The 18,476-nt window shown below is 45.4% G+C and overlaps 1 protein-coding gene across 1 annotated transcript in view; it reads right to left on the bottom strand.

Annotated features, from left to right (window-relative positions):
- The window catches only part of LOC149452809 (very-long-chain 3-oxoacyl-CoA reductase-like), a 62,762-nt gene extending 45,263 nt beyond the window's left edge, over positions 1–17,499 (bottom strand). The window contains exon 1 of the mRNA XM_089688960.1: positions 17,264–17,499. Coding sequence (XP_089545086.1) covers positions 17,264–17,423 — 160 coding nt within the window. The 5' untranslated portion in view covers positions 17,424–17,499. The remainder of the gene's footprint in view (positions 1–17,263) is intronic.
- Between the last annotated feature and the right edge of the window lie 977 nt (positions 17,500–18,476).

Raw genomic sequence — 18,476 nt, 5'->3', positions numbered from 1 at the left:
CTTCCATGCCTTATAATGGTTTCTTTGCATTCCTCTGGATCAACTGCTAGTTTACAGGATCTGTATGGGGGGGGGGGGGGGGGTATTTATGTAACTTTGTCTCCTGGTTGAACTCAATGGACCATGTGCCTTGTTATCAATCTAACTATGTAGAAAGCATCGAAGTCCAAGTTTCAGCATGGTAGCTAGAGTACCAGACTGTATTCTGGTGGTCAGCTCCAGCTTGGGAAAGGGTCTATATAGTACACTGCTCAAAAAAATGAAAGGAAGACTTTTTAATCAGAGTCTAGCATCAAATCAATGAAACTCCTGGGATATTGATCTGGTCAGGTAAGTAGCAGAGGGGGTTGTTAATTAGTTTCAGCTGCTTTGGTGTTAATGAAATTAGCAACAGGTGCACTAGATGGGCAACAACGAGACGACCCCCAAAACAGGAATGGTTTTACAGGTGGAGGTCACTGACTTTTGTTTCTGTACTCATTGTTTCTGACTGTTTTTCACTAGTTTTGCATTTGGCTAGGGTCAGTGTAACTACTGGTAGCCTGAGGCAATAATTGGACCCTACAGAGGTTGCACAGGCAGTCCAACTCCTCCAGGATGGCACATCAATACATGCCATTGCTAGAAGGTTAGCTGTGTCTCCCAGCAGAGTCTCAAGAACATGGAGGAGATTCTAGGAGACAGGAAGTTCCTCTAGGAGAGCTGGACAGGGCCGCAGAAGGTCCTTAACCCGTCAGCAGGACCAGTATCTGCTCCTTTGTGCAAGAAGGAACAGGATGAGCACTGCCAGAGCCCTACAAAATGACCTCCAGCAGGCCACTGGTGTAGATGTCTCTGACCAAACAATCAGAAACAGACTTCATGAGGGTTGCCTGGGGGCCCGATGTCCTCTAGTGGGCCCTGTGCTCACTGCCCAGCACCATAGAGCTTGATTGGCATTTTCCATTGAACACCAGAATTGGCAGGTTCAGCACTGGCACCCTGTGCTTTTCACAGATGAGAGCAGGTTCACCCGGAGCACATGTGACAGACGTGAAAGGGTCTGGAGAAGCCGTGGAGAATGTTCTGCTGCCTGTAACATCGTTCAGCATGACCGTATTGGTGGTGGGCCAGTGATGGTCTGGGGAGGCATATCCATGGAGGGACACACAGACCTCTACAGGCTAGACAATGGCACCCTGACTACCATTAGGTATCGGGATGAGATCCTTGGACCCATTGTCAGATCCTATGCTGGGGCAGTGGGTCCTGGGTTCCTCCTGGTGCAGTGGGTCCTGGGTTCCTCCTGGTGCAGTGGGTTCTGTATTCCTCCTGGTGCATGACGATGCCCAGCCTCATGTGGCGAGAGTTTGCAGGCAGTTCCTGGAGGATGAAGGAATTGATACCATTGAATGGCCCCCACGCTCGCATGACCTAAATCCAATAGAACACCTCCTAGGATGTCATGTTTTGGTCCATCCGTCACCGCCAGGTTGTACCTCAGACTGTCCAGGAGCTCAGTGATGCCCTGGTCCAGATCTGGGAGGAAATACCCCAGAACACCATCCGTCGTCTCATTAGGAGCCTCCCCCGACGTTGTCAGCCATGCATACAAGCATGTGGGGGCCAGGCATGGCAAAGCATGATCCAATTTTCCCTGATCCACCGAGAGGCAATCGGATGTTCCCTGGATCAACTTTACCTATAAATGTTATTATCCAGTTATATTCCGTGCATCTAGGAAAGAATCCAGACCTTTTTTAAAGCAATCTATTGAGCTGGCCAGAACCAACTCTTGAGGGAGTCTATTCCACATTTTCGTAGCTCTTACTGTAAAGAAACCATTCTGTATTTGGAGGTTAAATCTCTTTTCCTCCTCCCTTGTCCTCTGTGATGACCTCAGGGTGAATAACTCTACACCAAGTTCACTATATGAAACACTGATGTATTTATACATGGAGATCATATCCCCCCCCTTATGTATTATACATGGAGATCATATCTCCCTTATGTATTATACATGGAGATCATATCCCCCCTTATGTATTATACATGGAGATCATATCCCCCCTTATGTATTATACATGGAGATCATATCCCCCCTAATGTATTATACATGGAGATCATATCCCCCTTATGTATTATACATGGTGATCATATCCCCCTTATGTATTATACATGGAGATCATATCCCCCTTATGTATTATACATGGAGATCATATCCCCCTTATGTATTATACATGGAGATCATATATCCCCCTTATGTATTATACATGGAGATCATATCCCCCCTTATGTATTATACATGGAGATCATATCCCCCCTTATGTATTATACATGGAGATCATATCCCCCCTAATGTATTATACATGGAGATCATATCCCCCCTAATGTATTATACATGGAGATCATATCCCCCCTAATGTATTATACATGGAGATCATATCCCCCCTAATGTATTATACATGGAGATCATATCCCCCCTTATGTATTATACATGGAGATCATATCCCCCCTTATGTATTATACATGGAGATCATATCCCCCCCTTATGTATTATACATGGAGATCATATCCCCTTATGTATTATACATGGAGATCATATCCCCCCTTAAGTATTATACATGGAGATCATATCCCCCTTATGTATTATACATGGTGATCATATCCCCCCTTATGTATTATACATGGAGATCATATCCCCCCTTATGTATTATACATGGAGATCATATCCCCCGTTATGTATTATACATGGAGATCATATCCCCCGTTATGTATTATACATGGAGATCATATCCCCCCTTATGTATTATACATGGAGATCATATCCCCCCTTATGTATTATACATGGTGATCATATCCCCCCTTATGTATTATACATGGTGATCATATCCCCCTTATGTATTATACATGGAGATCATATCCCCCCTTATGTATTATACATGGAGATCATATCCCCCTTATGTATTATACATGGAGATCATATCCCCCCCTTATGTATTATACATGGAGATCATATCCCCCCCTTATGTATTATACATGGTGATCATATCCCCCCCTTATGTATTATACATGGAGACATGGAGATCATATCCCCCCTTATGTATTATACATGGAGATCATATCCCCCTTATGTATTATACATGGAGATCATATCCCCCCTTATGTATTATACATGGTGATCATATCCCCCCTTATGTATTATACATGGAGATCATACCCCCCCTTATGTATTATACATGGAGATCATATCCCCCCTTATGTATTATACATGGAGATCATATCCCCCCTTATGTATTATACATGGTGATCATATCCCCCCTTATGTATTATACATGGAGATCATATCCCCCCTTATGTATTATACATGGAGATCATATCCCCCTTATGTATTATACATGGAGATCATATCCCCCCTTATGTATTATACATGGAGATCATATCCCCCCTTATGTATCATACATGGAGATCATATCCCCCCTTATGTATTATACATGGAGATCATATCCCCCCTTATGTATTATACATGGAGATCATATCCCCCCTTATGTATTATACATGGGGATCATATCCCCCCTTATGTATTATACATGGAGATCATATCCCCTTATGTATTATACATGTAGATCATATCCCCCCTTATGTATTATACATGGTGATCATATCCCCCCTTATGTATTATACATGGAGATCATATCCCCCCTTATGTATTATACATGGAGATCATATCCCCCCTTATGTATTATACATGGTGATCATACCCCCCCTTAATCTCCTCTTCTCAAGAGAGAATAAATTCAGTTCCTCTAATCTTTCCTCATAGCTGAGCTCCTCCATGCCTCGTATCAGTTTGGTTGCCCTTCTCTGTACTTTCTCCAGTTCCCCAATGTTCTTTTTGTGAATTGGAGCCCAAAACTGAACTGCATATTCCAGATGAGGTCTTACTAATTATTAGTACGGGGGGGGGGGTGATATCTCTCTCTCTGGAGTCTATACCTCTTTTAATACAAGAGAGGATTTTGCTCGCTTTAGAACCCGCAGCTTGGCATTGCTGCCATTATTAAGCTTGTAATCTACCAGAGCCCCCAGATCCTTCTCCACCATTGACCCCCCCAGTTGTACCCCCCTAGTATGTATGATGTATGCATATTCTTAGCCCCCCAGTGCAGAACCTTACATTTATCCACATTAAACCTCATTTGCCACATAGTCCCCCAATTACACAGAGCATTGAGGTCGGCTTGTAAGTTGGAGACATCCTGTAAGGATGTTATTCCCCGGCACAGCTTGGTGTCATCTGCAAAGACTGATATGGGATTTATAAGGTTTCCAGCCTTCTACACAGTGGAGTGAGGTGCAGCTCTGTGGTGCCCGTGGCATCACCCTTTACAACTCTGACCAGGGGCAGGGGTGTCTGCCCCGGGCAAAGACTGGCTTTAGTACAGAAGTGTATTGCTTGGCTTGGGTACTTGCCAGTGCCTGCCCGGGTCAGATGCCCCTCCACAGTATAGTGTGAATAGCTGGTCGGAGGTGTAAAGGGAGATGCCGTGGGCACCACAGAACTGCCGGTCACTGGTGGAGCAGAGGTGAGTGGCCATGGGGTGACTGCAGATCCTCTCGGAATAGGCTGCAGAAATGTGCTGGGGGTGTGAGGAGTACAGAGGATACTGAAAATGCAGAGTTTTGTGTGCACGCCTGTGTGTGTGGGGGGGGAGGGTACAGAGTTGCACTGACGGGGTGTGTGCGGAGATATGCACATGGGTACAGAGGGGTGTTAGGGGTTTAAGGGTTGCAGAGATGTATATTGGAATACATAGATGTGCTGGGGGGTGCAGAGGCTTGTTTGGGGTGTACGGAGGTGTGTTGGGGCATATAGAGGATGCTGGGAGATGCAGAGGAGGGGGGAGATTCAAAGATGTGCAGGGGGGTACATGTGCTGGGGGGTGCAGAGGGGTGCTAAAGGTAAGGAGGTGTACTGAAGGATACAGAGGATTCTGCGGGGTACAGAGGGATGCTAAGGTTAAGGAGGTGTACTGAAGGATACAGAGCATTCTGGGGGGTACAGAAGCATGCTGGGGGTGCAGAAATGTACAAGGGGGTACAGAAGAGTGCTGGGGGTGCAGAGGTGTACAAGGACCTACAGAAGTGTCCTTGGGGTGCAGAGGCATGTTGGGGGGTGCAGAGGTGTACAAGGGGTTATGGAAGAGTGCTAGGGGTGCAGAGGTATGCTTGGGAGTTCAGAGGTGTACAAGGAGGTACAGAAGAGTCCTTGGGGTGCAGAGGCATGCTGAGGGGTGCAGAGGTGTACAAGGGGGTATGGAAGAGTGCTGGGGGTGCAGAGGTATGCTTGGGAGTTCAGAGGTGTACAAGGAGGTACAGAAGAATCCTTGGGGTACAGAGGTATGCTAGGGGGTGCAGAAGTGTACAAGGGGGTAAGGAAGAGTGCTGGGGGTGCTGAGGCAAGCTGGGGGGGTACAGAGTTGTGTGGGGGTAAAGAGGTATACAAGGGGGTGCAGAAGAGTTTTTGGGGTACAAAGGCATTCTGGGGGGTACAGAGTTGTATGGGGGGTGAAGACGTGTACAAAGGGAAACATAAGAGTTTTGAGGGTGCAGAAGCATGCTGGGAGGGGGGTACAGAGGCCTGCTGGGGGTTACAATGTCATGCTGGGGAGTTTGAAGGCATGCTGGAGGTGCAAAGATATGTGGGAGGGTGCAAAGGTGTGCTGGGGGTACAGAGGCATACTTGGTGATACAGAGGATTCTGAGGAGTGCAGTGGTGTTTGGGGGGTATGGAAGTGTGCAGGGGCTGTGAAGGTGTGCAAGGGGGTGCAGAGATGTGGTGGGTATGGGGATTTTCTGGAGGGCTGGAGATGTGCTGGGGGCACAGGAGCATGCTAAGGGGTTCGGAGGCATTTTGGGGGGAGGGGTGCAGAGATGTGCTGGGGGCACTGAGGTGTTCTGGGGCCTACAAAGATGTGCTGAGGGGCTACAGAGATGGGCTAGGGTTTCAAAGATGTGCTGGGGGGGTTCAGAGGTGTGCCGGGGTGTATAGGGTGCTCTGGAGGTGCATAGATGTGCAGGGGGATACAGAAGTGTGATGGTGGGTATGGAGATGTTCTGTGCTACTTGTGGAATACTGTAATATTAGTGGCGGAGCGACTGGTAGGGGTTGCATTATGCAGGGGAGAAGAGTGGTGGGAGCTGGGGAGGGGGGACGCAAAATGCACCATCGCCTGTGTGGACAAAAATCCTTGCACCAGCCCTGCCTACATACTTGGATACCCTGGATCCATTACACCAACTCATGGATTTTTGCTGCCTCTCTAATAAAGAGTCCCATAATTAGCTATTCAATATTACTTCCATCATGCAAAATTCCTCCATACTTGACAACTCTGGATCCATTACACTGACCCATGTGTGGCCTTCTGTCACCTCGCTATGGGACATGGACTTTTTGGATTGATAATACCCACTCATGTATAAACTTCTATCACCTCCTTTAAAAATATCCATCATACTTGGATACCCTGGATCCATCACACCTAATCATGAACCTCTCTAATAATAAGGAACACAGAATTAATTATTATCCATTATTACTGCACTCGTGCACACTTCCTCCATACTTGGCATCCCTTTATCTACCCACGTATGAACCTCGGCAACCTTTCTAAGGGACCTAGACTTCCTGGATGGATTACACCCACTCCTATGGGCTGTTATCAACTCCCTGATACAAAAGGGACCTGAAATTAATTATTATCCATTACTATTGCAGTCATGCAAAATTCCTCCATACTTGACAACGCTGGATCCATTACACTGACCCATGTGTGGCCTTCTGTCGCCTCTCTATGGGACCTGGACTTTTTAGATTGATTTCACCCACTCATGTATAAACTTCTATAACCTCCTTTAAAAATATCCTCCATACTTGGATACCCTGGATCCATCACACCTAATCATGAACCTCTCTAATAATAAGGGACACAGAATTAATAATTATCCATTATTAGTGCACTCGTGCACACTTCCTCCATACTTGGCATCCCTTTATCTACCCACGTATGAACCTCAGCAACCTTTCTAAGGGACCTAGACTTCCTGGATGGATTCCACCCACTCCTATGAGCTGTTATCAACTCCATGATACAAAAGGGACCTGAAATTAATTATTATCCATTACTATTGCAGTCATGCAAAATTCCTCCATACTTGACAACTCTGGATCCATTACACTGACCCATGTGTGGCCTTCTGTCGCCTCTCTATGGGACATGGACTTTTTGGATTGATAATACCCACTCATGTATAAACTTCTATCACCTCCTTTAAAAATATCCTCCATACTTGGATACCCTGGATCCAGTACACCTAATCATGAATGGATTTCTGTTACCTCTCTAATAATAAGGAACACAGAATTAATAATTATCCATTATTACTGCACTCATGCAAACCTCCTCCATACTTGGCATCCCTTTATCTACCCACGTATGAACCTCAGAGACCTTTCTAAGGGACCTAGACTTCCTGGATGGATTCCACCCACTCCTATGAGCTGTTATCAACTCCATGATACAAAAGGGACCTGAAATTAATTGTTATCCATTACTATTGCAGTCATGCAAATTCCTTCATACTTGAATATCCTGTTTCCATTACACCTACTCATGTACAGAATTCTGTTACCTCTCTAAAAAAAGGGGTCCAAAATTAACTATTCACAATTGCTATTGCACTCATGCAAAATTCTACTAGGCTTGACAACTCTGGATCCATTACGTCCTCTCATGTATGAAAACCTGTTACCTCTCTAATGAAAAGGGACCTGGATGACCCTTTATGTAGAGGAGATGGTTCCTTCCTTCCCTACCAAAGTTGACAAGTATCCTCCCTTCTTTAGGACAGGTCTTCCCTTACTTTCCTAATTGCTCCACCAAGTCGTTAAGCACGCACAGGGCACAGTTTTTGTTTCCCATCACAGGGAAGCACCCAGAACAGTCCATTCTTGAAGAGTGAGATCCATTTTCCTCACTCTCGTCCCCTCTCTTTCTCCTGGTAGGTTTGGTAGGTATCAGAAGGGGTCACAATCTCTCCTGCATGCATGCATAATGGCCCAATGTGGATTTGAGGGGGTAACACAAAAAAATGCTTGCTATCCAACTCTCACCCCCCCCCCCCAAAAAAAAAACCTTGATGAGCCATACCCAGCCACATGCCCTCAACAATAGGAGGCATGGCCTGCTGGGGACCCCCATCCTGGCAAGGCACCATATCCTTATGTTGAAGACCACTGTTGACAAATGCCCTCCCTTCCTCTATCAGGAAAGTACCCAGAACAGTCCAATTCAGAAGCATGGTCCATTATTTCCCTCTCTTGCCCCTTTCTTTTTCTTGGTGGGTTTGGTAGGATTTAGGAGGGAAGGCATAATTGTCTTCCCCTCCTGCATGCCTGGATAATGGTCCAGTGTGGATTTTGAGGGGGATCTTGCCCCCTACTGAGCCATGCCCAGCCACATGCCCTCAACAATAGGAGGCTTGCCTGCTGGGGCCCCCCATCCTGGCAAGGCACCATGTCCCTATGTTGAAGACCATTGTTGACAAGTGCCCTCCCTTCTTCTATCAGGAAAGTACCTAGAAAAGTCCATTCCAGAAGCATGGTCCATTATTTCCCTCTCTTGCCCCTTCCTTTTTGTTGGTGGGTTTGGTGGGATTCAGGAGGGAAGGCACAATAACCTCCTCCTCCTGCATGCCTGGATAATGGTCCAGTGTGGATTTTGAAAGGGACCTCACACAAAAAAAAGTAACACAAAAAAACTCTTGCTATCCAACTCCCCCCCAAAAAGAAACCCCCTGCTGAGCCATACCCAGCCACATGACCTCAACAATGGGAGGCGTACTCTGCTGGGGCCTCCCATCCTGGCAAGGCACCTTGTCCCCATATTGAAGACCACTGTTGACAAGTGTCCGCCCTTCTTCAGGACAGGTCTCCCCTTACTATTCTATCAGGAAAGTACCCAAAACAGTCCATTCCAGAAGCATGGTCCATTATTTCCCTCTCTTGACCCTTTCTTTTTCCTGGTGGGTTTGGTCGGATTCAGGGGAGAAGGCACAATCGCCTCTCCCTCCAGCATGCCTGGATAATGATCCAGTGTGGATTTTGAGGGGGAAAATGCCCAGCCACATGCCCTCAACAATAGGAGGGGTACTCTGTCGTCAGCAGCCTTCCATCCTTGCAAGGCACCTTGTCCTCATGTTGATGAGCACAAGGGCCTCATCACCTCATTCCTGGCCTGCTGGGTGTGGGGGTCATATCAGAATCTAGAGGTTTAAGGTAAGGGCGCCCCCAGATATCTGGCCCTCTCCCTTACGTCTTGCACAGTACCCCTTGTTACTCATTCACAAAGAGCAATGAACATAAACCTTGTCCCCTGATTTACATCAAATGTCAAATTGTCACATTGTCCAGTCACCAAGCCCCATGTCAATCACAATGAGTGATGCCCCAATGGCCAGCACTGCAATGACCCAGTGGTTTCCTTTCCACAAATGACAGCTCCCCAGCCGACAGCTGAATGTCATAACTGGTCGGGGATGCCGGGGTTGCCATCGACCAAATATTGTCATCACTTTGTTGACAAACAGAAGTTGGTGGGGAAGGAACTGTCATTTAGTGGCAATATTTTTTTTATTATTTTTATTATTATCACTTTTGCTGTAATACATTGTACAGGTGTGCTACTTCATATGCAATTTTAACCCCTTGCCCTTCAGAGGATTCCCCCCCTTCCTGACCAGTCCATTTTTTGCGATACAGAGCTGCGTTGTTTTAATTGACAATTGCACAGTCATGCAACGTTGCCACCAAATTAAGTTTATGTCCTTTTTTCCCCACAAATAGAGCTTTAGAGTATTTGATCACCTCTGCGGCTTTTATTTGTTTGCGCTATAAACAAAAAAAGACCGACTATTTTGTAAAAAAAAACCAAAACATTATTTTTGACTTTTTGCTATAAAACATGTCCAGAAAAAAAACATTTAAAAATAAAATTTCTTCACAAATTTAGGCCAAAATATATTCTGCTCCGTGTCTTAGCTCCAAAAAAAATCCCAATACGTGTATATTAATTGGTTTACGTGAAAGTTACAGCGTCTACAAATGGCGGTATATATACGGGAATTGTTTATTTTAATACTAGTAATGGTGGCGAACTTATAGCGGGACTGCGGCGGGCATTCTGACACTGGGTGGGACCTAACTGCCACTGACATCCCCAGTGACACCAATACAGTAATCAGTGCTAACAAAAAGCACTGACACTGTACTAATGGCACTGGGCAGGAAGGAGTTAACATCTGGGGCAATCAATAGGTTAACTGTGCGCTGTGTGTGTTTTACCAGGGAGACATGCTGCTTTGTATCGCTTCCAGGTGTGCTATTTAACCCCTTCACACCGGCACCTCCCGGCCCTTTAATAGTTTCAGAAGTCGGGAGGCGGGGTTTAGGGTCATGTGACCGCCGTGACGCACCGTCATGGCGGTCACATGATCAGAAAAGGTCCCGATCGAAAGAGGAGATCGGGACCTTTCCGTGAGTACCAGACATGTGTGCTGGGAGCGGGCAGGGCGTGCGCTCTCGACACATATGTCCTTTTTTAATAGAACGCAAATGTGCGGCCGCTCTGCGTCTAGGTCCAGAAGCCAGGAGGCCGCACATTTGCGTTCGGCCGGCGTGAAGAAGTTAAAGAAATTGTGCAACTTCTTCAAAACCTCCTTAAAAGATCTTCTCCCCGCTGAACAGTATTCTTTTACAATTGTTTTTTGCTTTGGTACATGTCCTCCGTGGCAGTGCCCAGCCACCTTCCTGAGTCCACTAAGCAGTGTCTTTAACCCCTCACCTACAGGGCACTTTCACCCCCTTCCTGTCCAGACCAATTTTCAGCTTTCAGCACTGTCACACTTTGAATGACAATTGCACGGTCATGCAACACTGTACCCATATGACATTTTTATCATTTTTTTGAGACAGAGCTTTCTTTTGGTGGTATTTAATCACCTCTGGGGTTTTTATTTTTTTGCTAAACAACCCAAAAGCAACTGAAAATTTTGAAAAAAAAAGTTTTTTCTTAGTTTTTGTTATAAAATTTTGTAAATAAGTGATTTTTCTCCTTCGCTGATGTGCGCTAATGAGGCTGCAGTGATGGGCACTGATAGGCTGCACTGATGAGGAGGCACTGGTAGGTGGCGCTGATGGGCACTGATGAGGAGGCACTGGTAGGTGGCACTGATGGGCACTGACAGGCATCACTGATGGGCACTGAAAGGCAGCACTCATATATGGCACTGTGATTGGACACAGCGGATCACATGACCGAGCCAACGTCTTCGGCTCTTTCCGTTGATCTGTGATCCCCTGTGTCTGAGGAACACAGCACACCACTGATTGCTGCACTGCGGGAGGACGTCATATGACGTCCTTCCAGAACGAGAGAACCGCCTTGCGCCCGTCATTATATGGCGAGCGGGAGGCAGTTAAAGTCTAGCTTCTTTTTTTTTTTTTGAAGATACACAGAATATAACTGGATATAACATTTATAGGTAAAGTTGATCCAGGGAATATCCGATTGCCTCTCGGGGGATCAGGAAGGAATTTCTTTCCCCTGCAGGAGCAAATTGGATCATGCTTTGCTGGGTTTTTATGCCTTCCTCTGGATCAACTGTGGGTGTAGGATTATAACCTTTTTCTTTTTTTTAATGCTTGAGCTGGATGGACTTTTGTCTTTTTTCAGCCAGACTAACTATGTAACTACAAATCTCAGCTGTCTTATAACCCATATGGAAGAAAAGTATATTTGAAATATATTTTAAAAATATTCTTCCCAAATATATTGCCATATACAGTATTTGAAATACTACAATTGTGGCTATATTCAATATATTTCAATAAATATATATACAAAACACTGTATATATATATATATATATATATATATATATATATATAAAATGTTGAAAATACATTTCAAATATACTGTACATCTTCAAAAATACAAATCTACACTTTTGGAATGCATGTTCGAATATATGTCAAAATTACTTTTTTATATGTTAAAAAAAATCAGACTATATTTAAAAAATATATAACATAAATAAAAGTCATTTTAACATATATGTTTACATATATTTGTAAATGCATTCCAAAAATGTAGATTAAATGTACTTTTAAAGACATACAGTATATTTGAAATGTATTTTTAAAAATATTTTTCATAGATGAAAACGCATTTCAACATGCAATATATATATATTTAATGAAACATATTTTGAAATATATTGAATTTGGCCAAAATTGTAGCATTTCAAATATATTTTTCTTCCATATGGGAAGGTTTTAGCTAAGGAGAAACTCTGGGATTTACAGTCAGGTCCATAAATATTGGGCATTGACACAATTCTAACATTTTTGGCTCTATACACCACCACAATGGATTTGAAATGAAACAAACAAGATGTGCTATAACTGCAGATTGTCAGCTTTAATTTGAGGGTATTTACATTCAAATCAGGTGAACGGTGTAGGAATTACAACAGTTTGCATATGTGCCTCCCACTTATTAAGGGACCAAAAGTAATGGGACAATTGGCTTCTCAGCCGTTCCATGGCCAGGTGTGTGTTATTCCCTCATTATCCCAATTACAATGAGCAGATAAAAGGTCCAGAGTTCATTTCAAGTGTGCTATTTGCATTTGGAATCTGTTGCTGTCAACTCTCAAGATGAGATCCAAAGAGCTGTCACTATCAGTGAAGCAAGCCATCATTAGGCTGAAAAAACAAAATAAATCCATCAGAGAGATAGCAAAAACATTAGGCGTGGCCAAAACAACTGTTTGGAACATTCTTAAAAAGAAGGAACGCAACGGTGAGCTCAGCAACACCAAAAGACCCGGAAGACCACGGAAAACAACTGTGGTGGAAGACCGAAGAATTCTTTCCCTGGTGAAGAAAACCCCCTTCACAACAGTTGGCCAGATCAAGAACACTCTCCAGGAGGTAGGTGTATGTGTGTCAAAGTCACCAATCAAGAGAAGACTTCACCAGAGTGAATACAGAGGGTTCACCACAAGATGTAAACCATTGGTGAGCCTCAAAAACAGGAAGGCCAGATTAGAGTTTGCCAAACGACATCTAAAAAAGCCTTCACAGTTCTGGAACAACATCCTATGGACAGATGAGACCGAGATCAACTTGTACCAGAGTGATGGGAAGAGAAGAGTATGGAGAAGGAAAGGAACTGCTCATGATCCTAAGCATACCACCTCATCAGTGAAGCATGGTGGTGGTAGTGTCATGGCGTGGGCATGTATGGCTGCCAATGGAACTGGTTCTCTTGTATTTATTGATGATGTGACTGCTGACAGAAGCAGCCGGATGAATTGTGAAGTGTTTCGGGAATATTATCTGCTCATATTCAGCCAAATGCTTCACAACTCATTGGACGCTTCACAGTGCAGATGGACAATGACCCAAAGCAGACTGCAAAAGCAACCAAAGAGTTTTTTAAGGGAAAGAAGTGGAATGTTATGCAATGGCCAAGTCAATCACCTGACCTGAATCCGATTGAGCATGCATTTCACTTGCTGAAGAGAAAACTGAAGGGAAAATGCCCCAAGAACAAGCAGGAACTGAAGACAGTTGCAGTAGAGGCCTGGCAGAGCATCACCAGGGATGAAACCCAGCGTCTGGTGATGTCTATGCGTTCCAGACTTCAGGCTGCAATTGACTGCAAAGGATTTTCAACCAAGTATTAAAAAGTGAAAGTTTGATTTATGATTATTGTTCTGTCCCATTACTTTTGGTTCCTTAACAAGTGGGAGGCACATATGCAAACTGTTGTAATTCCTACACCGTTCACCTGATTTGGATGTAAATACCCTCAAATTAAAGCTGACAGTCTGCAGTTAAAGCTCATCTTGTTCGTTTCATTTCAAATCCATTGTGGTGGTGTATAGAGCCAAAAATGTTAGAATTGTGTCGATGTCCCAATATTTATGGACCTGACTGTATAACTACATCCAGCATATGGGGTTCAATCTGTGGGTGAAGTTCAGAGGGCAATAAATCTAAAGAGCAGCACAGTGGCTAAATGGTTAGCACTTCCGCCGGGCACTACTCGGGTCGTTGGTTTGAATCCCAACCACGGAACCACCTGCCTGGAATTTGCATGTTTTCCCTGTGCCTGTGTGGGTTTCCTCTGGGTACTCCGGTTTCCTCCCACACTCCAAAGACATGCTGGTAGGTGAATTGGCTCCTGTCTAAATTGTCCCTAGTATGTATATGTATGACTTTGAGTTAGGGACTTCAGATTGTACACCCCTTGAGGGTTAGGGACCTTAGATTGTACGCCCCTTGAGGGTTAGGGACCTTAGATTGTACGCCCCTTGAGGGTTAGGGACCTTAGATTGTACGCCCCTTGAGGGTTAGGGACCTTAGATTGTACACCCCTTGTGGGTTAGGGACCTTAGATTGTACGCCCCTTGAGGGTTAGGGACCTTAGATTGTACGCCCCTTGTGGGTTAGGGACCTTAGATTGTACGCCCCTTGTGGGTTAGGGACCTTAGATTGTACGCCCCTTGAGGGTTAGGGACCTTAGATTGTACGCCCCTTGAGGGTTAGGGACCTTAGATTGTACGCCCCTTGAGAGTTAGGGACCTTAGATTGTACGCCCCTTGAGAGTTAGGGACCTTAGATTGTACGCCCCTTGAGGGTTAGGGACCTTAGATTGTACGCCCCTCGAGGGTTAGGGACCTTAGATTGTACACCCCTCGAGGGTTAGGGACCTTAGATTGTACACCCCTTGAGGGTTAGGGACCTTAGATTGTACGCCCCTTGTGGGTTAGGGAACTTAGATTGTACGCCCCTCGAGAGTTAGGGACCTTAGATTGTACACCCCTTGTGGGTTAGGGACCTTAGATTGTACGCCCCTCGAGGGTTAGGGACCTTAGATTGTATACCCCTCGAGGGTTAGGGACCTTAGATTGTACACCCCTTGTGGGTTAGGGACCTTAGATTGTACGCCCCTTGAGGGTTAGGGACCTTAGATTGTACGCCCCTCGAGGGTTAGGGACCTTAGATTGTATACCCCTCGAGGGTTAGGGACCTTAGATTGTACGCCCCTTGAGGGTTAGGGACTTTAGATTGTACACCCCTTGAGGGTTAGGGACTGATGTGAATGTACAATATATATGTAAAGCGCTGCGTACATTGACAGCGATTGTTGTTACTGTAGAGGGGAATCTGTGACTAGCTCCAGGTCTGACTTCAGCCCTTCAATACTGGAAACTTCATGGATTAACAGCCTTCCCAGTGGGGGCCCCCTTCCTCCCCCAGGCCCCATAGTAGCTGCATGGAGTGCCGTGGCTCTTTTTCCCCCACTGGTGTTTGGACAGGGCTCAGTGCTCAGATTAGCAGAATTCATTCTCTTTTTGTGAGCCGTGACCTGGTACAATCCCGGAGCTTCTGCCGTACGGCTGAGCCGAGAACATTCCCCATTAAACTCCAGGGACAGTCCCTGACTCCGCTATGTCCCAGCAGCATTGCCGAGGACCAGACCAGTGAGCAGAGATTTCCATGTGCTGTGGACGTCTCCCAGGACCTATGACTGTATCAGCAGGCTGCGAGTCTGGAGTTGGGGGGTGCCGATCACAGGGAAGGATCCGGCGTTTGGGAGGAATGAGCCAGAGAAATATTTGGCATTGATTCAACTTTATCGTCTTTAATCACAACGTGTCATCAGAGCGCTGCGCTGTGCAGGTCACTCCGGAAAACAAAGGATCATTCTTAGGGACATTACTGAGCAACCAGCCGGAGTTTTACCATCAGTCCAAAAATATATGGGGGGGGGGGGTCAGCTATTCTTGTATAGGGGGCCATAGTGATATCTGCAGTGTCTGTACAGGGTATTCATAGAGACCACAATGTAGCATGGTATGTGCATAGAGACCACAATGTAGCATGGTATGTGCATAGAGACCACAATGTAGCATGGTATGTGCATAGAGACCACAATGTAGCATGGTATGTGCATAGAGACCACAATGTAGCATGGTATGTGAAAGAGACCACAACGTAACTTTGTATATTCATAGAGCTCACAATGTAGCATTATGTATCCATAGAGATCACAATGCAGCAATGTCTGAGCATGGAGATCTTGGTTTTGTGTATGCATAAACAACACAATGTAGCAGTGTCTGCAAAGAAATCACAATGTAGCACTTTATATGTATAGAGATCGCAATGTAGCACTGTATAGAGATCACAATGTAGCACTGTATAGAGATCACAATGTAGCACTGTATAGAGATCACAATGTAGCACTGTATACGTATAGAGATCACAATGTAACACTGTATACGTATAGAGATCACAATGTAGCACTGTATACGTATAGAGATCACAATGTAGCACTGTATACGTATAGAGATCACAATGTTGCACTGTATACGTATAGAGATCACAATGTAGCACTGTATACGTATAGAGATCACAATGTAACACTGTATATGTATAGAGATCACAATGTTGTACTGTATAGAGATCACAATGTTGCACTGTCTATGTATAGATATCACAATGTAGCACTGTATACGTATAGAGATCACAATGTAACACTGTATATGTATAGAGATCACAATGTTGCACTGTATACGTATAGAGATCACAATGTAACACTGTATATGTATAGAGATCACAATGTTGCACTGTATAGAGATCACAATGTTGCACTGTCTATGTATAGATATCACAATGTAACACTGTATACGTATAGAGATCACAATGTTGCACTGTATAGAGATCACAATGTTGCACTGTATAGGTATAGAGATCACAATGTAGCACTGTATAGGTATAGAGATCACAATGTAGCACTGTATACATATAGAGATCACAATGTAGCACTGTATACGTATAGAGATCACAATGTAGCACTGTATACGTATAGAGATCACAATGTAGCACTGTATACGTATAGAGATCACAATGTAGCACTGTATACGTATAGAGATCACAATGTAGCACTGTATACGTATAGAGATCACAATGTAGCACTGTATAGAGATCACAATGTAGCACTGTATAGAGATCACAATGTTGCACTGTATAGAGATCACAATGTAGCACTGTATAGAGATCACAATGTAGCACTGTATATGTATAGAGATCACAATGTAGAATTGCGCAGTGTGTGCACATAAACAGCTACAGAGGGACACCTACCTGCCCACCCTCCATACTTCCTGAGGTCCTTCCTCCACCATCGGGACAGGACATGGACTCGGAACCCCTTCAGCAGCTTGAAGGTGTGTTTGAGAAGCAGGTGTCCCAGAGCCAGGAAGCCCAGCAGGGTCAGTCCCTGGTAGAGCACTGAGTCCGACATCTCAGCTCTTCGCTCTCTCTCCGTACAGCAGGTGAATGTGACTGTCCCCTCCTACAAATCCTAAAGTCTGCTCCCCGTCTACACCCATCAGACTGAACTCCTGTGTACACACTGTGGCTGTCACCATGACTCACCTCTGTATCATCACATCATGAATATTCACATATACTATCTATCTATCATCTATCTATCCATCTCCGGTATCTCCCAGAAGTGAGCACACCTTTCATGTTTTTGTCAATATTTTATCACATCCAATGTTCAGTTCCCTCTCAGGTTCCCCGAGCTCCTCCTGGTATCTCAATGATTCCTTTCTCTCCTTTTCCTCTGTAGTTGAGGATGTTCCGATCAGGGGCGGACTGACCATTTGGAAACTCGGGCACTGCCGAGGGCCCGGGGTCAGTAGGGGGCCCCATGAGATGCCCCTGGTACCTTTTTCATAGGCTTTTTTGAGTTTGGGCAAGGACACAGGGGCCCCATGATCCCCTATTGCCTGGGGGCCCCATGAGTTGTCAGTCCACCCCTGGTAGTATATTCAAAATTATTTATTGCCTTAAACACTTCAGGTCCGGACACTTCCCCCCCCTTCCAGTCCGGACACTTTCACCCCCCTTCCAGTCCGGACACTTTCACCCCCCTTCCAGTCCGGACACTTTCACCCCCCTTCCAGTCCGGACACTTTCACCCCCCTTCCAGTCCGGACACTTTCACCCCCTTCCAGTCCGGACACTTTCACCCCCCTTCCAGTCCGGACACTTTCACCCCCCTTCCAGTCCGGACACTTTCACCCCCCTTCCAGTCCGGACACTTTCACCCCCCTTCCAGTCCGGACACTTTCACCCCCCTTCCAGTCCGGACACTTTCACCCCCTTCCAGTCCGGACACTTTCACCCCCCTTCCAGTCCGGACACTTTCACCCCCCTTCCAGTCCGGACACTTTCACCCCCCTTCCAGTCCGGACACTTTCACCCCCCTTCCAGTCCGGACACTTTCCCCCCCTTCCAGTCCGGACACTTTCACCCCCTTCCAGTCCGGACACTTTCACCCCCTTCC

This window comes from Staurois parvus, unplaced genomic scaffold (genome assembly GCF_062004578.1).
Source record: "Staurois parvus isolate SC_StPar_1 unplaced genomic scaffold, SC_StPar_1.0 ptg000463l, whole genome shotgun sequence".
Classification (NCBI taxonomy): Eukaryota; Metazoa; Chordata; class Amphibia; order Anura; family Ranidae; genus Staurois; species Staurois parvus.
Note: the sequence above shows the minus strand (reverse complement) of the source record. Positions and strands in the feature narration are given on the sequence as shown.